At 40.6% G+C, this 25,532-nt stretch overlaps 1 protein-coding gene across 3 annotated transcripts in view; it reads left to right on the top strand.

Annotated features, from left to right (window-relative positions):
• The first annotated feature begins 2,781 nt into the window (after positions 1–2,781).
• The window catches only part of spidr (scaffold protein involved in DNA repair), a 280,768-nt gene continuing 258,017 nt past the window's right edge, over positions 2,782–25,532 (top strand). For all 3 annotated transcript variants that reach the window (XM_072255220.1, XM_072255211.1, XM_072255230.1), the window contains exons 1-4: positions 2,782–2,883; positions 16,557–16,712; positions 18,138–18,207; positions 21,994–22,206. In XM_072255220.1, coding sequence (XP_072111321.1) covers positions 2,866–2,883; positions 16,557–16,712; positions 18,138–18,207; positions 21,994–22,206 — 457 coding nt within the window. In that variant the 5' untranslated portion in view covers positions 2,782–2,865. The remainder of the gene's footprint in view (positions 2,884–16,556; positions 16,713–18,137; positions 18,208–21,993; positions 22,207–25,532) is intronic.

Genomic DNA, 25,532 nt, shown 5'->3' with positions numbered 1-25,532 from the left:
TTCTGTATGATATTCCTAAGGAGTATTTTAGTCGTACTTTGACTATATAAGTAATTATCTGTAAGGTTTGTTAAAAGCATTAATTATGAAAGTTGCAATACTATACTTCGAAAGTAGACATGAAACAGCCGGGGACAACTTGGAAAATGTGAAAGTGCCACAGCGAAAGGAAAAAAAAATTATGGTTACCTTTAATTGTAAAGCAATGCTTTTTAAAAATACTTTTCCTTCCTTCACATTTCCCTTAAAAATCCTGTTAATAGCTTCATACTTAGCTCCTACTGTGGTCTACATTCTCATTCAATTCTTAAATCATGTAATTCAGTAGTAAAGCTTGAAAATTGTATTCTTAATAATGTTTTTCTTAATATATTTGGTATACCGTCAAGCTGGAGTTAAAAATTGGCCAACCTGGTGATTATATTAAATGATATTTAAGAAGTAAAAAGTAATAAATACAATACACTTTTAGGCAATCCAGCAGGAAAGACATTTAATGGGCCGAAGTGTATGGGTAACAAAACTTCCTGCAATGGCTTCGATTTCTATTGTTCTCTGTGCAGCGGGGATTTTTGATTTGGGGAGTGGTAGGAGGAAGAACAAGACAAGATGTAGCCAATCCTACGGGACACTGTCTCGGTGTACATTTTTAACATAGCACACCCACAGCTTACTCACCCGGAGCAGTCTTTGGAAAGTGGGAGGAAGCAGCAGCACCCGGAGGAGACCCACGTGGTCATGGCAGGAACAGTGCCGGGAATTGAATCCCGTTCGCTTGCATGGTTGGTAATGTGTTACACTCACTGTTGCGTGATTATGCCGACCCGAAGTACAGTACAATCATTATATATTCCAATTATTTAATGAAAGAAACTGATCTTGAATTTAATGCCCATGCAAGCAGATATATGAGGTGAACAGTAATCCTAGAGAGGCGAATTATTTGCAAAACTTAGTGTAACTGATTAAAGGAAAAGACAAATTCTGTGTATTACACATGGCCTCCAGTCCTGGCAACATCACAAAGATGTTGCCAGGACTGGAGGCCATGAGTTATACACAGAACCTGGATAAACTGAGACTTTCCCCACCCCCGAGAAAAAGACGCTAGGGTATCTTATGGAGGCTTATTTCATCATGAGTCGCAAAGATTAGGTGGATGGTCAGTTTTTCGAGGCATAAGTGAAAGGGGAAGGATTTAATGTCAACCTGAGGGGCAAGCTTTTCACGCTTTTTGTTGGTTATAGGGCATGGACTGCAAGAGGGAATGAAAATTTTAAGAGGTTTAGGTAGGTGCATGAATAGGAACGGCTCAAGGGATATTGAGCCAAACACAGGCATGTGGGTCTACCTCAGTCAGGATGGGCAAGATGGGTGAAAGAATCTTTGCTGTATCGCTTTATGATACAGTATTTATGAATTGTAGACATGTCATGGCATTCAGCTTAGTCTAATTCCATTGATAAAGCTTTTGCGAAGAACCTTAGGAGGTTATTATGTTTAAAGGTCTAAATGATTGCTAACATTATTATACTAGTTCCAGATGGCCGCTTTGGGCAAAGGTATTTTCTTGCCATCTTATTACTGGGTTTTCATGACTACACCTTCCAATCATGTCCTCCACAATTAATGACAACATCCCACGTCTTCTCGCATGTAAGGTCTCTTTCCTTAATAATGCTGTTGGTATCACGATCAGGAGCAAATGGTTGAGTTTGATGTTGAACTTTGAAGACGTTTGTCAATTCTTTTTAAGAACAGTGGCCGCTTTGTTAATCGGACATTGGTAACATTTTAATATGTAGAATAATGAGTTACGATTGGAGTGGAATAAATGTGTGCCGCCTTTGTTTCTAATAGTTTGAAACTATTTGAGCGGAAAGTGATTGAATTCAAGCAGAAAGATGAATAAGGTACTTAGATAATAAAATCGTGTTTTTTAAAATAGTCTAACGGAAATTTATTGATTTGCCGATAACCCATGAACTGTTTGACCTGCTGGATCGACCCAACGCTTTTTCTGGTTATCTTTGCACATATTTGCTTAGGCATATTTGATTGCAGCGCGAGGAATAAAAGAATGAAGAAAAACATTGTATCTGCATATTAGGTCTAAAGCAAAGAGCCGGAAAGCTTCGCTGTCTTACGAGATACGAATGTCTGGTTCGAACCGGCTTTTTAAGGAATCGGAGATGTTCGGACCCGCAATGCCAGTGCAAGTGGCCATTTCTTACGTTTTTATATCAACATAAATTTTATTTACAATAAACAATTATTTACAGGAAGAAACCATGTAATGTATTTTCATTCTTACAACAGAGGTGTTCGATTGCATTAAAATCAAAGGCTATATTGCCACTCAAGTGCCCCTCCCCGGGTGGTACACTGCTACAATAATATAGGGGCTTCCTCTCCCAACCGGGCATCTCACTGTTCAGGAGCGGAAGGAATTTAATGCTGTGGCCTTTCCCCACCGAGCCCTGAGAACGTACTCCTGCAGCATGGAGTGTGCCAATGTGCCATGTCCCTAGGTATAGCCCGTAGATCATAGAGCGCTCAGTCATGCAGCTGCTCTTGATGAACATGAGACATACCCTTATACAGTATAATTCTCCGCAACCCCTCGCACTGAGCAGAGCGGAAGGGAAAGTGGGCAGCACGGACACACCGGAGCGCTCGGCGCCGCTGTCGCTGCGTCGTCGAGCTGCTCTCCGATAGGCTGAGCTGTCGATCCTCCTCAGCAGAGCGGACAATTTCGCGCAGTCGCAGTGTGGCCTTTCCTCTTGCTCCGCCTTAAAGTTCCGTGGCAACGTGGAGGCGAGAAAACCAAGTCTGTGCTTTAGGGCCTGAGTGGATTGAGCGATAATGGCCGGAGCCAGAAAGGTACATGCTGCATACTGAGATAAGTGCACTGTTATTATTTGCACTGCTGGAATTAGGACAGGGTTGTGTGTTTATGTGAACGCCATCCTATCCCCTAAAACCCTGACCCCACCATTCTCTCTTGTAGTCTGTTCCAACATTATTCATTTTCCCCTTCAGAACCTGTGCTACCATCCTCCCAAAGTGATTGAGTTAAAGCATGTCTGAAACACCAGAAGTTGAAAAAGTGAAAAAGTCTATAAATCAACATTAAGGTTATTGGATATAAACTTACTGAAGTTAAAACCGGGAGCTATTCCAAGTACCCGTAACATATACCTCATTCATACAACAAACATCTGCTAAACTTGGTTGGTCATTTTCAGCTAAAGACTGATTAGTTTCCATATATTACTGCATCAACTGATCTATCATCAGTATAAAAAGTCATTTTAATCAACAAATATTCCCACTTCTAAAGTGGCAAGATTATTGTTGAAGCTGTAACTGAATCAAAAATATGACCCTGTGGAATTTCTACAGTGGGGTTCTAGTCCCAGCCATAATTGTCCAGAATGTATGATTTAAGCTGGTACAGCTTTGACATGATTTTGTTAGAGATGCACCTAATTCTAGGTAATGATTGTCGGAACCCTTAACATTTATTGTTTACAATACATTTAACTTTGCTTGGCACCAAGTGGCTGAACGCTAGGATCTTGCAGTGGGCGGGGGGGGGGGGGTGGCTAAGATGCTTAATCTTATTGATGATTCATAATAAAGTGGTTGTGAGTGCTTCAGTCTTGCTTTTTACACTGATACATTGAAATCATTACCAAAGGAATTATCTTTCTTACTGGGCCCTTGAGTTTATGACAGTATATATGTAAACAACTATTTGTTCATTGTCCTTCAGAATGTATTGTGTTATTGCTGAAATTTTTGTTTATTTTGAAATTTTTCTATTCTTTGTGTGATGCATGTATTTATGCCTTTTTTCACTTCACCAGGTTAGCAGTTAATTTTCAAAAACCCTTGTTGATCATGATAAACAATGATTGAATGGAATGATTGATTGGTAATGATTGAGTGAGGCTGTGATGTTGTAGGTTGAAGTGAAATAAATCTGCTGCCGCTGGATCATGGGTACTGGATGTATTCTGAACCATCCTATTTAAATCATGGTAGTGCAGTGACTGACCAATTGCTATGTCCTCTGTAATGTCAGAGGTTTGTCCCTTTAAGGACACAACTTTTAGGCTTCATGACAATATGCCACTGGACTAGTGAGCCTAAACAGAAAGTGCTGGGAAAACTCAGCAGGTAACATCTGTAGAAAGAGAAAAGGTCAACATTTCTGGGTGTGGGCAAGATGGCCAGTGACAAATGGTGACGTCCTGCAGAGAGTTCACAAAACTACTTTTTCTTCTCCTCCTTTAAAAAATACTTTTAATCTGTGTGCGATTAGAGCCTGTAATTTACATTCTGACAATGTATTTTTGGGCGGACTGAGTGATCTGGTGGCTTTGCTGTTTCTGAGAGAATTCGGCATGGTTGAGAGCAAGGTTGAGAACAGAGTGTGCTTAATTGTGGAGCACAAGCCCATAATCGGCACCAGTTCTCAGCCAACTCGCTGATTAAAGCGTCACGCGAGATCGAAATTGATGAGGACGAGAGTGGATGTCGAGTGGGTGTTCAGCGCCGTCTGCCTGCATTTGACCTGTCTCCCTTGACCTCTTGTTCACTGCTGTAGGAGGGGTCTTGGGTAAGGTTTGATCAGTACGGTTTGTGGATTAGACTAATTCTTAGTGGACTCTGCAGCTTATGTTATTACGTGTTTTTGGTTACTGGCAGTCAACAAAGGACACAACATTAAATTGAACTGAACTGAACTAAACAGAACATTCCTAGACTGTCTATGTTTCATATCCTATCTTGTGCTTCTCCATATTCAGCACCATTTTAAAAAAAAGTGAAAAACTCTTTTTTAGAAAAAGATAGCATCACAAAAATGGCACCAAGACTGGGAATATTCAGGTAATAAGATATTTCTTTGTACTCCCTTATACAAAATATTTCATTGTACTCTCACCAACCCTAAGGATTGGCAAAGGGTTACATACTAAAGATTCAAAGTACGTATACAGTATACAACCCTGAGATTCGTCTTCTTACAGATAGCCATGAAACAACAAAACACAATGGGACCAGTTGAAAGGTTCGTGACGTTATCATTCGTTTTTTTTGCTTTAGCATGATTTGTTCTTTGTTTGATGTTTTCTTTGAATGGGTTCCATGGTGAGAGTACAGTGAAATATTTTGTATAGGGGAGTGCAATGAAATATCTTACTACCTGAATATTCCCAGTCTTGGTGCCATCTTTGTGATGCTACCTTTTTCTAAAAAGGAGGTTTTCACTTTTATTTTTAAATGGTGCTGAACACAGAGAAGCACAAAATAAAATAGGCTTTAGTCAGGGGTCTGTGTTGGGTCTGATTATTTTGGATTATGGAATTAATGACTTTGTTGCAAATTTTGCAGACGATGTGAAGATAGGTGGAGGGGCAGGTAGTTTTGAGGAAGCAGAGAGGCTACAGAAGGACTTAGATTAGGAGAGTGGGCAAAGAAATGGCAGATGGAATATAGTGTCAGGAAGTGTATGGTTATGCAGTTTGGTAGGACGAATGAAAGGGTGGACTATTTTCTAAATGGAGGGAAAATACAAAAAAACTGAGGGGAAAAGGGATTTGGGAGTCCTTGTGCAGGATTTCCTAAAGGATAATTTACAGGCTGAGTCTGTGGTGAGGAAGGCCAAGGCGATGTTAAACTTTATTTCAAGAGGATTTGAATATAAAAGCAAGGATGTAATGTTAAGACTTTATAAAGTATTGGTGAGGCCTCACTTGGAGTATTGTGAGCAGTTTTGGGCCCCTTATCTTGGAAAGGTTGTGCTGAAACTGGAGATGGTTCAAAGGAGATTCATAAAAAATGATTCCTGGATTGAATGGCTTGCCATGTGAAAAACGTTTGATGGCTCTGGGCTTGTATTCACTAGAATTCAGAAGAATGAAGGTGACCTAGTTGAAACCTATCGAATCGTGAAAGGGTGGATATGGAGAGAATGTTTCCTATGATGGGAAAGTCTAAGACCAGAGGGGACAGCCTCAGAATAGAGGGGTGTCCTTTCAGAATGGAGATGAGGAGTTTCCTTAGCCAGAGAGTGGTGAATCTGATCTGTGGAATTCTTTGCAACCAGCAGCTTTGAAGGCCAAGTCTTTATATTTAAGGCAGAGGTTGATACATTCTTGATTGTTTGGGGCACGAAGGGATACAGGGAGAAGGTAGGAGATTGGGGCTGAGAGAAAAATTGGATCAGCCATGATGAAATGGCGGAGCAGACTCAATGGGCCAAATGGCCTAATTCTGCTCCTATATCTTGTGGTCTTGTGGTATAACTATTGATTTATCATTTGGAGGAGGGCAAGGCAATAGATGATAAACTGAATGTTTGAAAAGCAGAATCAGAACCAAGTTCTTCTTGTCATTGGCATATGTCTAGAAATTTGTTGTTTTGTGGCAGCAGTACAGTGCGCAATACTAAAATTCATAATAAAAGTAAATAAGCATTGCAACAGGAGTCAAAAAGTGAGGTAGTGTTCTTGGGTTCATGGATCATTCAGAAATCTGATAGCAAAGGTTTAGGGTTATGGTGTGTCTGTTCCTAAAACACTGAATGTATGCCTTTAGGTTTTAGTACCTGTTCCTTGATGATAGTAGTGAAAAGAGGGCATGTCCTGGATGGTGAGGGTCCTTCATGATGGATGCCGCCGCCTTGAGGCATCACCTTTTGAAGATGTCCTCAATGGTGGAGGAGCTTGTGCCCAGAATAGAACTGGCTGAGTTTACAACCCTCTGCAGCTTTTTCTTATCCTTACTAGACAAGTGAATCAACCAGACAGAATGCTCTCCATGGTACATCTTTACAAATTTGCAAGTGTTTTTGGTGACATACCAAATCATCTCAAATTCCTAATGAAATGTTGTCACTGGTGTGTCTTCTTTGTAATTGCATCAATATGTTGCGCCCAGGATACATCTTCAGAGATGTTTACTTGAAACTTGAAACTGCTTAGCCTTTCCACTGTTGACCTCTTGATGAGAACTGCTACATGTTCTCCCAATTTCCTCTTTCTGAGGTTCATGATCAATTTCTTGGTCTTACTGACCATATAACCATATAACAATTACAGCACGGAAACAGACCATCTCAGCCCTTCTAGTCTGTGCCGAACTCTTACTCTCATCTAGTCCCACCGACCTGCACTCAGCCCATAACCCTCCATTCCTTTCCTGTTCATATAGCTGTCCAGTTTAACTTTAAACGACAACATCGAACCTGCCTCAACCACTTCTGCTGGAAGCTCGTTCCACACAGCCACCACTCTCTGAGTAAAGAAGTTCCCCTCATGTTACCCCTAAACTTTTGCCCTTTAACTCTCAACTCATGTCTTCTTGTTTGAATCTCCCCCCCAATGGAAAAAGCCTATCCACGTCAACTCTTATCTATCCCCCTCATAATTTTAAATACCTTTATCAAGTCCCCCCTCAACCTTCTACGTTCCAAAGAATAAAGACCCAACTTGTTCAACCTTTCTCTGTAACTTAGGTGATGAAACCCAGGTAACATTCTAGTAAACCTTCTCTGTACTCTCTCTATCTTGTTGACATCTTTCCTATAATTCGGTGACCAGAACTGTACACAGTACTCCAAATTTGGCCTCACCAATGCCTTGTACAATTTCAGCATTACATCCCAACTCCTATACTCAATGCTCTGATTTATAAAGGCCAGCATACCAAAAGCTTTCTTCTTTCCTATCCACATGAGATTCCACATTCAGGGAACTATGCACCATTATTCCTAGATCCCTCTGTTCTACTGCATTCTTCAATGCCCTGCTATTTACTATGTATGTCCTATTTTGATTAGACCTACCAAAATATAGCACCTCACATTTACCAGCATTAAACTCCATCTGCGATCTTTCAGCCCACTCTTCTAACCGGCCTAAATCTCTCTGCAAGCTTTGAAAACCTACTTCATGATCCACAACTCCACCTATCTTAGTATCTTGCATACTTACTCATCCAATTTACCACCCCATCATCCAGATCATTAATGTATGTGACAAATAACATTGGACCCAGTACAGATCCCTGAGGCACACCACTAGTCACCGGCCTCCAGTCTGACAAACAGTTTTCCACTATCACTTTCTGGTGTCTCCCATCCAGCTGCTACTGAATCCATTTTACTACTTCAATATTAGTACCTAACGATTGAACATTCCTAACCAACCTTCCGTGTGGGACCTTGTCAAAGGCCTTACTGAAGTCCATATAGACAGCATCCACCGCTTTACCCTCGTCAACATTCCGAGTAACCTCATCAAAAAATTCAATAAGATTTGTCAAACATGACCTTCCACATACAAATCCATGTTGACTGTTCCTAATCAGACCCCGTCTATCCAGATAATTATATATACCATCTCTAAGAATATTTTCCATCAATTTACCCACCACTGATGTCAAACTCACAGGCCGATAGTTGCTAGGTTTACTCCTAGAACCCTTTTTAAACAATGGAACAACATGAGCAATACCCCAGTCCTCCGGCACCATCCCCATTTCTAATGACATTTAAAATATTTCTGTCAGAGCCCCTGCTATTTCCACACTAACTTCCCTCAATGTCCTAGGGAATATCCTGTCAGGATGCGGAGACCTATCCACTTTTATATTCCTTATAAGCTCCAGTACTACTACTTCTTTAATCATCGTAGTTTCCATAACTTCCCTACCCGTTTCCCGTATCTTACACAATTCAATATCCTTCTCTTCAGTGAATACCGAAGAAAAGAAATTGTTAAGGATCTCTCCCATATCTTTTGGCTCCACACATAGCCGTCCACTCTGATTCTCTAAGGGACCAATTTTATCCCTTACTATCCTTTTGCTATTAATATACTGTAGAAACCCTTTGGATTTATTTTCACCTTACTTGCCAAAGCAGCTTCACATCTTCTTTTAGCTTTTCTCATTTCTTTAAGATTCTTTTTACATTCTTTATATTCCTCGAGCACCTCATTTATTCCAAGCTGCCTATATTTATTGTAGATCTCTCTCTTTTCTGACTGTTTCCAATGTCCCTTGAAAACTATGGCTCTCTCAAACTTTTAACCTTTCCTTTCAATCTAACAGGAACATAAGGATTCTGTGCTCTCAAAATTTCACCTTTAAATGACCTCCATTTCTCTATTACATCCTTCCCATAAAACAAATTTTCCCAATCCACTCCTTCTAAATCCTTTCGCATCTCCTCAATCTTCTTCCAATCAAAAATCTCAACCCTGGGTCCAGATCTGTCCTTCTCCATAATTATATTGAAACTAATAGCATTGTGATCACTGGACCTGAAGTGCTCCCCAACACTAACCTCCATCACCTGACCTATCTCATTCCCTAACAGAAGATCCGACACTGCCCCTTCTCTCTTTGGTACCTCTATGTATTGCTGCCAAAAACTATCTTGCACACATTTTACAAACTCCAAACCATCTGACCCTTTTACAGTATGGTCTTCCCAGTCTATGTGTGGAAAATTAAAATCTCCCACAATCACAACCTTGTGCTTACTACTAATATCTGCTATCTCCTTACAAATTTGCTCCTCCAATTCTCGCTTTCCATTTGGTGGTCTATAATACACCCCCATAAGTTACTGCACCTTTCCCATTCCTCAATTCCACCCAAATAGCCTCTCTAGATGAGCCCTTTAATCTATCCTGCCAGAGCACCGCTGTAATATTTTCTCTGATAAGCAATGCAACCCCTCCCCTTCTTGTCCCTCTGATTCTATCACACCTGAAGCAATTAAATCTAGGAGTATTTAGTTGCCAATCACACCCCTCCTGTAACCATGTTTCACTAATAGCTACAACATCATACTTCCAGGTATCAATCCATGCTCTAAGCTCATCCAACTTTCTTACAATGCTCCTAGCATTAAAATAAATGCATTTAAGAAATTTTTCACCTCTTACTCTCTGTTTATCACTAACTGTGCAAACAATTTTACTATTTTCTTTTTCTTCCTTCTTCCCTACATCTGTTCCTACACTCTGGTTACCCTCCCCCCTCGTGTCTAGTTTAAATCCACCGGAGCCTCTCTAGCACACCTACCCGCAAGAATACTTGTCCCCCTCCAGTTCAGATGTAGACTGTCCTGCTGGAACAGGTCCCACCTTCCCTAGAAAACTGCCCAATTATCTATAAATCTGAAGCCCTCCCTCCTGCACCATGCCTTCAGCCACATGTTGATCTGCGCTATCTTACTATTTCTAAACCTGCCTGCACATGGCACTGGTAGCAATCCTGAGATCGCTACCCTGGAGGACCTGTCCTTTAACTTGGTACCCAACTCCCTAAACACACCTTTCAGGACCTCCACACTCTTCCTACCCACGTCATTGGACCACGACATCCGACTGCTCACCCTCCCTCTTGAGAAAACCGAGAACTTGATCCGAGATATCGCGGACCTCGGCACCAAGAAGGCAACAGACCATCCGGGATTCTCGATCTCTTCCACAGAACCTCTTATCTGTCCCCCTAACTATCGAATCCCCTATCACTACCGCTCTCCTCTTTTCCCTCCTTCCCTTCTGAGTTGAGGGTCCCATCTCGGTGCCAGAGATGCAACCACCGCAACTTGTCCCTGGTAGGTCGTCCCCATCAACAGTATCCAAAATGATACACTTACTATTGGTGTCGAGTGCAATATTTTATTACTGAATGCATTATTACTGACGTCGAGTCAGTTGTTCCGATACCATTCATCCATCTGCCTCCTTGTCACTATCTGAAATTCTGTCAACAACAGTTGTGTCATTGAAAATTTATACAGTGGCATGCAAAAGTTTGGACACCCTGGTCAAAATTTCTGTTATTGTGAATAGCTAAGCGAGTAAAAGATGAACTGATTTCCAAAAGGCGTGAAGTTAAAGATGACACATTTCTTTAATATTTTAAGCAGGAAAATTTTTATATTTCCATCTTTTACAGTTTCAAAATAATAAAAAAGGAAAAGGGCCTGAAGCAAAGGTTTGGGCAACCTGCATGGCCAGTACTTAGTAACACCCCCTTTGGCAAGTATCACAGCTTATAAACGGTTTCTGTAGCCAGCTTAGAATCTTTCAATTCTTGTTTGGGGAATTTTCGCCCATTCTTCCTTGCAAAAGGCTTCTAGTTCTGTGAGATTCTTGGGCCGTCATGCATGCACTGCTCTTTTGAGGTTTATCCATAGATTCTCGATGATGTTTAGGTCGGAGGACTGTGAGGGCCATGGCAAAACCTTCAGCTTGCGCCTCTTCAGGTCGTCCATTGTGGATTTTGAGGTGTGTTTAGGATCATTATCCTGTTGTAGAAGCCATCCTCTTCTCATCTTCGGCTTTTTTTTTACAGACGGTGTGATGTTTGCTTCCAGAATTTGTTGGTATTTAATTGAATTCATTCTTCCCTCTACCAGTGAAATGTTCCCCATGCCACTGGCTGCAACACAAGCCCAAAGCATGATTGATCCACCCCCGTGCTTAACAGTTGGAGAGGGGTTCTTTTCATGAAATTCTGCACCCTTTTTTCTCCAAACATACCTTTGCTCATGGCGGCCAAATGTTCCATTAAGGAGGTTCAAAGTAACATCTAAACAAGCCTGATGCATTTTGGAAACAAGTCCTGTGGACTGATGAAGTTAAAATAGAACTTTTGGGCCATCAGGATTGGGACTTCTGCATTTGTGTGGGTTCTGAAACCGGAATGCACTTCTGTAAGGATCCAGCAAAACAAGGGTAAATGCCATCAAGTGTCTGAACATTGAATGTTAGTATTTGCAGATCAAAGGCAGAAAACCAAGAAGTAAAAAGATAATTTTTAATCAGTATTAAATATATTTTGTGGGAAAATGTTTTTATTTTAAAAACCATGGGATTTTTGGATATTTACTTTGAGGGATTTTACTGCACATAATTGATCTTGACATTTTAACAATCTTGTTGCAGGTCCATTTGAAGTTCTCACGAATTTACTGATTTTTAAAATTTAAGGTTTTTGTTGGGCACCCTTAGTAGACACAGTGCAACATTTTTAAGACTAGAATTGCTCTTGAGCTAGACAAAATGATCTGTGGGTATGCTACACTGGTGTCCCCTATTACATCCCTCAGGTTGTGTTGTTTGTTAACGCAAACAATGCATTTCTCTGTATGTTTTGATATATAAAAGAGAGCCGCAAAACAAAGAAACACCATGGAACCTGTTCAAAGAAAACATCAAACATCCAACACACCAGAAAAGAGAACAAATCACGCAAACAGCAAAAAATACACAGAATATAAAACATGAGCCCACAGAGTCCTTGAAACAGTCTAGGAATGTTCAGTTCAACTTAGCGCTGTGACGTCCGTTGACTGGAGGCAGCAGAGCCAGTCTGCCCTGATCAAAATCACACGAGAGCAATAGACAAAAGGAGTAACCAGAAACATTAATAACATGAACTGCAAAGTCCAGTCCACAAATCACGCTGATCAACTTGTCTAAAACTGAAGACTCCGGCACCCTTCTGCAGTAGCAGTGAGAGAGAGAGGGAGGCTGGTCAAATACAGGCATTTTCCTCCAGCAGCAGTGAGTGAGACAGCGAGAGAAACTGGTCAAACACAGGCAGATGGCACGGAACACCTACTCGCCTTCTGCTCTGTTTGTTGATTTCAGTCTCGTTTGGCGTTTTAATCGGTGAAATTGGTGAAAATTGAGTCAATCATGGGCTTGCCCTGTCTCCTGGCTTCTTGGCCTCCAGGACTCCACTGCTAACCTCATCGAACTCCCTTGGAGACAGTAAAGTACCAGATCTGTCAGTCACCCCATCAAAATGTAAATCACAGGTTCCAATTGCACACAGCTTGGTAGCAGAAGTAAAAGAAGTAGTTTCGTGAGCTATTCGAAGGATGTTGCCGTTGGTCACATTACATGTGATAAATAAATGAATTTGAATGAATCAGTAATTTATGTAAAAATAAAAAAAGGACCTGTCAAGTACAAAGTCATGTACTTATCAACAGATATTGGAAATGTAGCACAAATTGATATCTGGAGCCCCTCACACTCAGTGACATTGTCTTCAATGTGCTCTCCAGTGTGAGACCCAAGCCTGTTGACCGTTGATTGAAAGTGACATTGAAGCCCTAGGGTCCACACTGTTCATTACCTGGCAGTTTGTCCATTACTTGTCATCTTTCTCAAAGATCGTTTATACCTGTTCCTTACTCATTCTTCCGACTGACCTCAAGTTTCCTGAATAATCTACGTACGTTGCTGTCACCAACTTAAATGGCCATTCGGGTTTGGTTAGCTTGACTTGATTTGCATCATTTCTCAATATCAAACAGACAATCAGTTGTACCAGTGGTGACACATTATTCTGCATTCTGTTATTGTTTCCCTTGCACTACCACAATACACTGATGTGATGAAATGATCTGAATGGATGCCATGCAAAACACTGTTTTTCACTTTATCTTGGTGCCTGTGACAATAATAAAGCAATTTAACGAATTGGAAGATCAAATTCATGGAGGAAGCCTTTTTAATTTGTCTTAGCTCAGCAGGTAATTAAAAAACCAAAGATCCTTGTCACAGTTATTGGAAGTGCCAGCATATAGGCTGCACAATTCTTTAAAAATCTGACCCTACAATTATAATGTTACAACTGTTCACATAATATGTCAAGAATTTGTTTGGTGCTCAAGATTGACACTAATTTTGGGATTTTGACTTACTGATGCTGAAATTGTTATCCATTTCAAAAAATGATAGGCCTGGACCTTGGCAGTTTATACAGATCAACATAGAATAGTACAGCACAGTACAGGCCCTTCGGCCCACAATGTTGTGCCGACCCTCAAACCCTGCCTCCCATATAAGCCCCCACCTTAGATTCCTCCATATACCTGTCTAGTAGTCTCTTAAACTTCACTAGTGTATCTGCCTCCACCACTGACTCAGGCAGTGCATTCCACGCACCAGCCACCCTCTGAGTAAAAAACCTTCCTCTAATATCCCCCGTGAACTTCCCACCCCTTACCTTAAAGCCATGTCCTCTTGTATTGAGCAGTGGTGCCCTGGGGAAGAGGCGCTGGCTATCCGCTCTATCTATTCCTCTTATTATCTTGTACACCTCTATCATGTCTCCTCTCATTCTCCTTCTCTCCAAAGAGTAAAGCCCTAGCTCCCTTAATCTCTGATCATAATGCATACTTTCTAAACCAGGCAGCATCCTGGTAAATCTCCTCTGTACCCTTTCCAATGCTTCCACATCCTTCCTATAGTGAAGGCCATTATCATTCCATCTCTGAACAATGTTTGGTCTCTCCTTGATGAAAGCAAGTTAGTTCTTTTTCTAAAATTATTTGTGGTTAAATGATTACTTGGGGTGGAAATATAGAAGTAAGGAGAAGTAAATCCAATCAGTGCCAATTTGTTTGATTCTTAATTATGAAGGTGCAGGACATATGTGTTCCAAAAGTGAATGACAAATGGCAAAATAGTACAACAGTGGCTGAGAAGGGAAGTCAAAGCTCCTGTAAAAACAAAAGAGAGGGCATACAACAAAGCAGAACTTTGTGGGAAGATAGAGGATTGGGATGTTTTTAAAAACCTACAGAGAGAAACTAAAGGAATCATTAGAAGGGAAAAGATGAAATATGAAAGCAAGCTAGCAAATAATATCAAAGTGGATAGTAAAAACTTTATCAAGTATGTCAAAAATTAAAGAGATGAGAGTGGATATAGGACCGCTAGGAAATGAGGCAGGAGAAATAATAATGGGGGACAAGGAGATGGCAGATGAATTAAATGAGTATTTTGCATCAGTCTTCACTGTGCCAGGTGTTGTAGTGTGTGAAGTAAGAGAAGTGGGTACAGTTACTATTACAAGGGAGAAGGTGCTCTAAAAGCTGAAAGACCTAAAGGTATATAGGTCACCCGACCAAATGAACTGCACCCTAGGGTTCTGAAGGAGGTAATGTTAGAGATTGTGGTGGCATTAGCAATGATCTTTCAAAAATCACTGGACTTTGGCATGGTGCCAGAGGACTGGAATTTGCAAATGTCACTCCATTCTTTAAGAAAGGAGGAAGGCAGCAGAAAGCAAATTATGGACCAGTTAGCTTGACCTCAGTGGTTGTGAAGATATTAGAGTCAATTATTAAGGATGAGGTGATGGAGTACTTGTGACACAGGACAAGATAGGACAAAGTCAACATGGTTTCCTCAAGGGAAAATCTTGCCTGATAAACCTGTTGGAATTCTTTGAGGAGATTGCAAGTAGGATAGATAAAGGGGATGCAGTGGATGTTGTATATTTGGACTTTCAGAAGGCCTTTGTCAAGTTGCCACACATGAGGCTGCTCACCAAGTTAAGAGCCTGTGGTATTACAGGAAAGAGCAATGTTTCGAGCATTGCCTGATTGGAAAGAGGCAGTGGGTGGGAATAAAAGGATCTTTGTCTGGTTGGCTGCCAGTGAGTAGTGGTGTTCCGCAGGGGTCAGTGTTGGGACCGCCTCCTTTTAATCTGTATTTCAGTGATTTAGATGATGAAATAGATGGCTTTGTCGCCAAGTTTGCAGATGATATGAAGATTGTTGGAGGGGCAGGCAGTGTTGAGGAAACAGGTAGGATGCAGAAGAACTTATTAGGAGAATGGGCAAGAAATTGGCAAATGAAATATAATGTTGGGAAATGCATAGTCATGCACTTTGGGAGTTGAAATAAATGTGCGGACTATTTTCTAAATGGGGAGAAAATCCAAAAATCTGAGATGCAAAGGGACTTGGGAGTCCTTGTGCAGAACACCCTAAGGTTTACTTGCAGGCTGAGTTGGTGGTGAGGAAGGCAAATGCAATGTTAGCGTTCATTTCAAGAGGTCTTGAGCACAAGAGCAGGGATGTGATGCTGAGGCTTTATAAAGCGCTGGTGAGGCCTCATCTTGAGTATTGTGAACACTTTTGGGATCCTCATCTTAGAGAAGATGTGCTGGCATTGGAGAGGGTCCAGAGGAGGTTTGCAAGGGTGATTTTAGGAATGAAGGGATTATTATACAACGAACGTTTGATGGCTTTGGGTCTGTACTCGCTGGAATTTAGAAGGATGAGGGAGGATCTCATTGAAACCTTTCGAATATTGAAAGGCCTAGCCGGAATAGATGTGAAAAGGATGTTTCCCATGGTGAGAGAGTCAAGGACATGAGGGCATAGCCTCAGGATTGAGGAGTGCCCTTTCAAAACAGAGATGTGGAGAAATTTCTTTATCCAGAGGGTGGTGAATCTGTGGAATTTGTTGCCACATGCAACTGTGGAGGCCAGGTTGTTGGGTGTATTTAGGGCAGGGGTTGATAGGTTCTTGATTGGACATAGTATCAAAGGTTACGGGGAGAAGGCCCAGAAATGATGTTGAGGAAGAGGGAAAAAAGGATCAGCCATGATGGAATGACGGAGCAGAATTGATGGGCCAAATGGGCTAATTTCTGCTCCTGTGTCTTATCATCTTATGGTCTTAATTCTGATTAATTTGTATGTTATTCAGAGGAAAAAACCTACTGCAATGATGGAATTTGTCTCTTTACATGATGTGGAAGTTACTTGCAAGAGAACAAACAGCCTTGCTAAGAAATTTATGCCTTCACTTGCAAAATCATGGGACGACTGTGGGGAAGGTTTCCAAGAATTGTTACTAAAGAAGGTAAGATAATTTAACATGTGAAGACCCCAATCTTATTTTCTACCATATCAGTGATATTATATCTGACTTTCTGCTATGTCTGCTGCTACCCTAATCTTGAGGGTTTTATGAGAGATTTTCATTCACTTTTGCATAATCTATTATGTACAAGCTAACTTAGCATTACTTGGATCATACTTCTCCCATAAGAATCATAATATGCTCGCAATACTCAGCAAGTTAGTCAGTGTCTGTAGTAGAAAAGCAGTTAAGCTTTCAGATTGATGACCGTTCATTAGCATTGGGAAAAGTTAGAGACAGATTATGTTTTATGATGCAGAGAAAGGTGAAGTGGAAAAGAAGAAGTAAGTCTGGTCATATGGAAAATGGATGTGATTAAATGGCAAAAGAATATTTAGTACAAGACAAAATAGAATGGTTAAAATAATTGCCCGGCTCTAGAGGAGGCATGGGTGGGAGAGAGGAATTATGTGAAATCACCCAAAGGAGAGAAACAAATGTGACTGTTGAAAATATGAAATGTGAATGCTATTTGGAAGTGTTATATTCGTTGCTGAGTCCAAAAATTTGTAATGTGCCAAAATAGAAGATACGATGATGTTACTTAAATTACTTTATGTTCTTGGGGTGATGAACTGAGAGCATGGGTTGGTACAGGGAATTACAATGTTGTGGGTTATGGGCTTTATAGAGACTTGGCTGTCGCAGGGGCAGGGATGGCTGCTTGATGTTCTGGTGTTTAGATGTAGGATGAAGGGCCTGTACTGAACTATGTTCTATGTAAAAGAGAAAATGATGGAAACATCATGCAGTCATTGTTTTCAGGAAATTGAATTGATATCTTTCAGTAATGACCTTGTATTAGAATAGATTTTGTTAGAATGCATTCACATGCTGTATAATAAATAACTTGTTGTTTTAAATATACTTAACATTGACTGGCATTTCCAAAGATAACTATCAGTAATGTCATCTTCATAGACTTGCCACTGTGTGGTAAAGTAATTGTGGCCCTGGGAATAGTATGAGTGCCGTATCAAGTAGACATTTACCCATACTTGATGCTTTGGGTTTCTGTTATTTCCCATATCAGAACAGTTGATACACTGATGTTCAGTTATTCTGATGGCAATATTTGGAAATAACCAACAGGATTAGCCAAATTATTTAGATTCAAATGGAATAAAATCTTTAACCTGTGAGTAAAACTCCTCTTTTGAAATCATTTGCATAACACAACACAACCTTTTTAAAGCATGTGTAAAGATTTAAAAGTGTTTTTGTTTAATCTTTTTGATATTAGTGGTATTTTGAAAAAAATTAGATCTGAAATTTGATACTTAAAATTAACTTTGATTTCTACGCATTTCTTTGAATGTTTCTCTGGTGCTGGAGTGCTACTCATCTACAAATGTTTTGTAACAGGGTAAGAAATCTATGAGCCAAGATTTAAAAGTAGTCCGGAGCTTAACACCTGCACTTCATTCTGCTGAAGGTAATGGTTCTCATTTTAAGTGCTTGATGTAACCAGATCTCTCCCATTTTTTCCTGAAGGTGCTGACTGTCATTACGGTTTAGCTCCCATGTTGCGAGCATCTGATTGATACTCACCCATAGTTGTCATGAATCTACACACTAGGTATAGTCTTTTCAGTTTGATTGCAAGGTGCACCAAGAATGATTCTGACCCGGTTCCTGCCTGTACGGATTTTAAAAACGGTTGGAGAATCTGTTCAGCAAGAGGCAGCAGATTTTTTTTAGTTTTATTTCCTGCCTCTCCAAGCAATGGACTCTTAGCCTGATGTGCAGCACCACTGCTGCTGGGGTAAGGTAATTAAGTTTAGTCCTTGAAATCATTTTGGGATCTTTATGGCTTAGTTCTACATGAAAAATTGAAGAAGTGCAAATAATTATTTTCCTTCTGTCTTCAGAACGTTTAAAAAAAAATAAACTGCTTGTAGTATCTTTAAATTCTTCAAATTTGTATTTAGGTATTAGCTCAATATTAGTTCAGTTCTGTAACCAGAGAATCTAATACTTGTTGTGCTTTTGATTGGAGCTTGATAGTGTTTTAAAGGAGGTGATTTGCAGTTAGTTGAATGCCTAATAAACATGCTTTACCATTGTTTTGAAATTCGGCATAATGACCATGTCCTCGGGTTTCAAAAACCTGGAAGTTGTATTGTCTGAGCGAATACTAGCTATCTCAAAGTTCAAAGTTAATTTATTAACAAAATACCTATGTATAACCGTATGCCCGTGAGAAAATGAGATTGATTTTCTTGCAGGCATATCCAATAAATCCATAATAGAATCAGTGAAAGACCACACCAACTTGGGTGTCCAACTACTATGCAAACGTAAAAAGAAAGTGATGCTAATAAATAAATAACCAATAACCATTGATTATATGAGATGAAGAGTCCATGGAAGTGAGTCTAGGTTGTGGGAGTGAAATTATATCCTTTGGTTCAAGGGCCTGATAGTTGAGAGGTAGTAACTGTTCCTCAACTATTCCTTGTGGTGTGAGTCCTGAGGCTCCTGTACTTTCTTCCTGATGGTAACAGTGAGAAGAGAACATGATCTGGATGGTGGGGGTTGGGGTGTGCTGTTGAAATGTGCTCAATGGTGGGGAGGACTTTGCCTGTGATTGGTGTTTCCAAACCAGCTGTGATTGTCAGAGTTTTAGATGTAATGCCGAATCTTCGCCAACTCCTAAGGAAGTAGAGGAGCTGCCATGGTTTTCTCATAACTGCACTTATGTGCTTGGCCCAGGACAGATCCTTTGAGATGACGACACTGAGGAATTTAAAGTTGCTGACCTTTCCTCCTCCTGAAGTCAATAATCAGCTCCTTGGTCTTGCTGACATTGAGTAAGAGGTCCTGATGAAGGGTCTCAGCCCAAAACGTCAGCAGTTTACTCTTTTCCATAGATACTGCTTGACCTGTTGAGGTATCACTCAGCGGATTTTCAGTCTCCCTCCTACATGTTGATATGTCACCACCTTTGATTTGGCTTACAACAGTGGTGTCATCAGAAAACTTGAATATGGAATTGGAGCAGTGTTTAACCATACATTCATAAGTGTAAAGCAAGAAGATCAGGGGGCTGAGCACACAACCTTGTGGTGCATCTGTACTGATGGATATTATGGAGGAGATGTTGTTTACAATCAGAACTGTCTGGGGTTTGCAACTAAAGAAATCAAGGATCCAATTGCACAAGGAGATATTGAGGTTAAAGTCTTGTTGCTTCTTAGGCAGGGTTGATCACCAACCTCTCAAAACACTTCATCACTGTGGATGTAACTGCTACTGAATGATAGTTGTTGAGGCAGGTTACTACGTTCTTCCTAGGGACTGGTATAATTGAACCCTAAGACTGCTGAGGTGAGAGGTTAAAGATCTCAGTGAACACTCCAGACATTTGATCAGCACAGGTCTTTAGTACTGGCCGGTAACCCAACTGGGCCGATGCTTTTTGTGGGTACATTCTCCTGAAGGCTGCTTGCACCATAATCCTTACGTAAGACTGAAATCACAGGATCATCAGTGGCTTTGTGAGTTTGTGATGGCTCCTCCATGTTTTGATGGCCAAATGAGCATAGTAGGCATTGATTGAGACCTGGAAGCGAAGTTCTGTTGACACCAGTGTCACTTGATTTAACTTTATAAGAGGTGATAGTTTTAAAGCCCTACCGCAACTGTTGAGCATCCTTCATTGATTCAAATTTAGCCCGGAATTGCCACCTTGCCTGTGAGATGGCTTTCTGGAGATCATTTCCAGACCTGTGTAACTTGGTCACTAGACTTGAATGCCTCTGATCTGGCCCTCAGCAAGTTGAGGATCTCATGGTTCATCCAGGACTTCTGGTTGGGTAAGACTCCAAATTATTTTGTGGGGACACACTCACCTACAACTGTTTTAATAAAGTTTGTGCCAACCATGGTGTATTTATTCAGATCCACAGAGGAGATTTTGAACACGGCCCAGTCCACTGACTCAAAGCAATCCATAGCCGCTCAGATAGAGAAGGTCAAACAAGTGATCAGTTTTACCAAAATGTGGTCTAGGTATGAAACAGTAGGCAGTTCTTATTTTAGAATAACAGTCATTTAATGTGTTGGAACCTTTGGTGCTACACGTTATATGCTGATGGTAAATGGGCAGGGTTTTCTTCAAATAGTCCTGGTTGAAGTCCATGACTATGATTTGAAATGCGTCAGGATGGACTGTTTCTTGTTTCGAGACGGCATCATGCAGCATCTCAAGCGCTTGATTATAATTGGCTGCTGGTATTATGTAAACTGCAGTAAGGATTATGGAGAAGATCTCCCCAGGTAAATAGAACAGACAACATTTGACTGTTATGTGTTCACGGTCAGGGGAACACAAGTTCGACAAACACACTGCATCAGAGGACCACTAAGAGTTCATCATGAAACACACAGCTGTGCCTTTTGCCTTTTCCAAATCAGCAGTTTGGTCCATTCTGTGAACCGAGAAGCCTTCAGCTGTGATTGCTGTAATGACGTGCTGGGAGAAAGCCACATCTTGTTCAAACATAGAACACAACAATCTTTCATTTCCCTCCGATTCAGCAATCTTGCCCCCAGGTTGATAAAATTAAAAGAGAATGGGGATTATCCAAGCAAGGATATATACTTGACGAAAGTGAATATAAATAACTACAAATAATTTTAGCCTTAAGGCACAAATCAGTTCGGATAAGTGCTGGCCATTAAAATTAGGGAAATGGGCAAAATGTAATGATTATCCTCGTTAGCCAAATTTTTTTCACCTATTATTATCATACAGAGGTTTTATACATTTCATCTTCCCACAGGAATGTTTAATAAAGTTGACAGTAATTAGAATGTAGCAATGAGAGAGGAATTTTAAGGAGATAGCTGCATGTTGGTGAGTCTACTGAAAGGAACAAGAATATAGAGGACTATTAGGAAATTATGGGTCCCAAATGCAGTTTCAAAATTTCTGTTTGTTACATTAACGAATTTAATTATGTTTTAATCTTTGTCTTGAGCCAAGATTTCACCACCCGAGCTAGGGCATCAACCTCCATCACTGATTTATGTTGAAAGGGCATTTATTGTTAATGAAATGCAATATGAAAATGCAGTTTTATTCTTTGTGATGTATTTGCCTTTTGACATTAAATGTATTTTTAAATAATATGCCAATTAAATCTTCCATTACAGCTTTTGTGCATTGAATACAATCTACTAAATTTGGTTGTTTGGAACTTTTTATGCTTTATAGGAGCAACGAATATTAGCAGTCAGAACTTGGAGGAAACTGCAGAAATTCAGTGGAGTTCCAGTGAGAGTGATTTGTCAGATGGAGAAGTAATGCCAAGTAATTCAAAAGTCAGAGAAGAAAGAAGATCTGATCTAAAAAGCCAAAGTACAGACAACACCTACCAGAAATACATCCGTATGCTCAATTCATTATCAAGTAGTCAGTCCAGTGAAGGCAAGTAGTTTTTCATCACTTACCCAGAAAATAGTGACATTGCTAACTGGATTGAAGACCCTCATATTTTACTGAGATTTTGATTCTAAGGTGGAAATCTTTGGACAGATATAACAGGAAGGTTTGATTGTAAAGATGAGACAGAAGAACTTGTGATTTCTGCATTGGACTAAACTCTTAAATAGTATTGACAATATTCAGTTGTGCAGTGACAAGCTATGTTGTACAGAATAAGAACTAAATGAGTGGTCCATGCTGTGTATCACCTGAGTGAACAATATCATTCTGACTTTGGCATGCATCAAGCATTCTGTTGAAATATTAAAATAATTTTTTCAATGGGATGATTGATTGTTTACTTATGTTAACTTAAAGGATTTTAGATCATTTGTTATCCATGGACTTGCACTGAAGTTTTTTCGATGATACATTGCGCCTTGATATTAAAATGAATTAGAATCAGAATCAGGTTTATTATCACCGGCATGTGACGTGAAATTTGTTAACTTAGCAGCAGCAGCAGTTCAATGCAATACATAATCTAGCAGAGAGAAAAAAAACCTAATAATAAATAAACAAGTAAATCAATTACGTATATTGAATAGATTTTAAAAATGTGCAAAAACAGTAATACTGTATATTAAAAAAAAAGTGAGGTAGTGTCCAAAGCTTCAATGTCCATTTAGGAATCAGATGGCAGAGGGGAAGAAGCTGTTCCTGAGTCGTTGAGTGTGTGCCTTCAGGCTTCTGTACCTCCTACCTGATGGTAACAGTGAGAAAACGGCATGCCCTGGGTGCTGGAGGTCCTCAGTAATGGACGCTGCCTTTCTAAGACACCGCTCCCTGAAGATGTCCTGGATACTTTGTAAGCTAGTGCCCAAGATGAAGCTGACTAGATTTACAACCTTCTGCAGCTTCTTTCAGTCATGTGCAGTAGCACCTCCATACCAGACAGTGATGCAGCCTGTCAGAATGCTCTCCACGGTACATCTATAGAAGATTTTGAGTGTATTTGTTGACATGCCAAATCTCTTCAAACTCCTAATAAAGTATAACCGCTGTCTTGGCTTCTTTATAACTACATCGATATATTGGGATCAGGTTAGATTGTCAGAGATCTTGACACTGAGGAACTTGAAGCTGCTCACTCTCTCCACTTCTGATCCCTCTATGAGGATTGGTATGTGTTCCTTTCCCTTACCCTTCCTGAAGTCCACAATCAGCTCTTTCATCTTACTGATGTTAAGTGCCAGGTTGTTGCTGCGGCACCACTTCACTAGTTGGCATATCTCACTCCTGTACACCCTCTTGTCACCACCTGAGATTCTACCAACAATGGTTGTATTGTCAGGAAATTTATAGATGGTACTTGAGCTATGCCTACACACACTCCTGAGGTGTGCCAGTGTTGATCGTCAGCAAGGAGGATATGTTAGCACCAATCCACACAGACTGTGGTCTTCCGGTTAGGAAATCGAGGATCCAATTGCAGAGGGAGGTACAGAGGCCCAGGTTCTGCAACTTCTCAATCAGGATTGTGGGAGCGATGGTTTTAAATGCTGAGCTACAGTTGATGAACAGCATCCTGACGTAGGTGTTTGTGTTGTCCAGGTGGTCTAAAGCCGTGAGGAAAGTCATTGAGATTGCATCTGCCGTTGACCTGTTGTGGCGATAGGCAATTTACAGTGGGTCCAGGTCCTTGCTGAGGCAGGAGTTCAGTCTAGTCATAACCAACCTCTCAAAGCACACTGTGGATGTGAGTGCTATCAGGTGATAGTCATTAAGGCAGCACACACTATTCTTATTATAGGCATCCGCTAGTCTCGTGAGACCATGGATTTGTGCCTTGGAAGGTTTCCAGGGTGCAGGCCTGGGCAAGGTTGTATGGAAGACTGGCAGTTGCCCATGCTGCAAGTCTTCCCTCTCCACGCTGCTGATATTGTCCAAGGGAAGGGCACAAGGGCCGATACAGCTCGGCACCAGTGTCGTCGCAGAGCAATGTGTGGTTAAGTGCCGTGCTCAAGGACACAACACGCTGCCTCAGCTGAGGCTCGAACTAGCGATCTTCAGATACTTCTGCTAGTTGGTTGGCACAAGTTTTCAGACAAAGTCAAGTAGGTAGAAAAGGTCAATAAGTAAGGTATCAAACTGAGATGTTTTAATCTTTTAAATTGTAAATATGAAGACATAATAGTTGCAAAGTTGAGAGAGATCAGGCTAATGTTTCATGTCTGACACCTAATAGATGAGATTGATTAATTGAATTGAAATGAAAAAAACGATCATCAAGTTTTGTTAGATTTAAAAGGATATACTTACTTCAGCAGTGCAAGTTATGTTTTTGACTTGTGTGTAAATCATGGGACAGACTGTCGGCCAGTTATCTACAAATGGGAAGCATTTTAAGAGGAATGTAAGATACAGATGCTTGATGTGTGTTCTGTACTTGTACAGTATATGTTCTATTTAGGGTCACTGGATAAGTAGAATAATGGTGGGAACTGAGCGAGATACTCCTATTCCAAGTAGTCTTGTCGACTGGAAAATGTTGGGCTGGAATGTACCAAATTCTGACAGAGCAGCAGGAACACTTCATTCCGCTGACATTAGGCAACACTGAGGCAATGGGGTTGAGGGGGTGGGCAGCTGGAAATATGCTGAACTTTTCTGAGAAAGGATGTGGAGTTCTTTTTAGGTAACTGGCTTTTGGCTTGGGAAATGAAGGTGGTGTTCGACAGTGGGGAGTGACCCTGATCGAGGGGTGAGGGGCAGCTTTCAGAAAGTGAGCAGCAGGTAGATATGGAGTGTGGGCTAGTGGTGAGACAAATGAAGAGAGGAAAATGTGTGACTAAGAAGGCAAGAGAAGTAGGAAGTGACACTCTCCCTCTCATGGTGAGTGAAGAGAGAGCATGTGGGGGTGGGGGAGTAGACCAGTGCAAGGTGGACAGATCAGGGAACGTTGAGGGAAGGAGCAGAGTTACAGAGACTGAATTACAGAGTTACAAAGGTGTGACAAAAGGCTCATTTGAGGACAGGATTATTTATAGTTCTCTTGTGTGTATTAGTTCTGTGCAGCAAGGTCAGATTTTGGACCATGCTGTGTTAAGGCCATTTGTTTGCCTGCATAAAGGGTACCCCATGCTATTAACAATTAATAATATCGATCATAATTTCATATACTTATATAAAATCTCCTCTCAATCTCTTTTGTTCTAAAGAATACAGTCCTAGAACATAGAACATAGAAATCTACAGCACAGTACAGGCCCTTCGGCCCACAATATTGTGCTGACCATGTAACCTACTCTAGAAACTGCCTTTTCCCT

Source organism: Mobula birostris, chromosome 1, assembly GCF_030028105.1.
Source record: "Mobula birostris isolate sMobBir1 chromosome 1, sMobBir1.hap1, whole genome shotgun sequence".
NCBI classification, from domain to species: Eukaryota; Metazoa; Chordata; class Chondrichthyes; order Myliobatiformes; family Myliobatidae; genus Mobula; species Mobula birostris.
The sequence above is the reverse complement of the archived record's forward strand: the minus strand, read 5'-3'. Positions and strand labels throughout refer to the sequence as shown.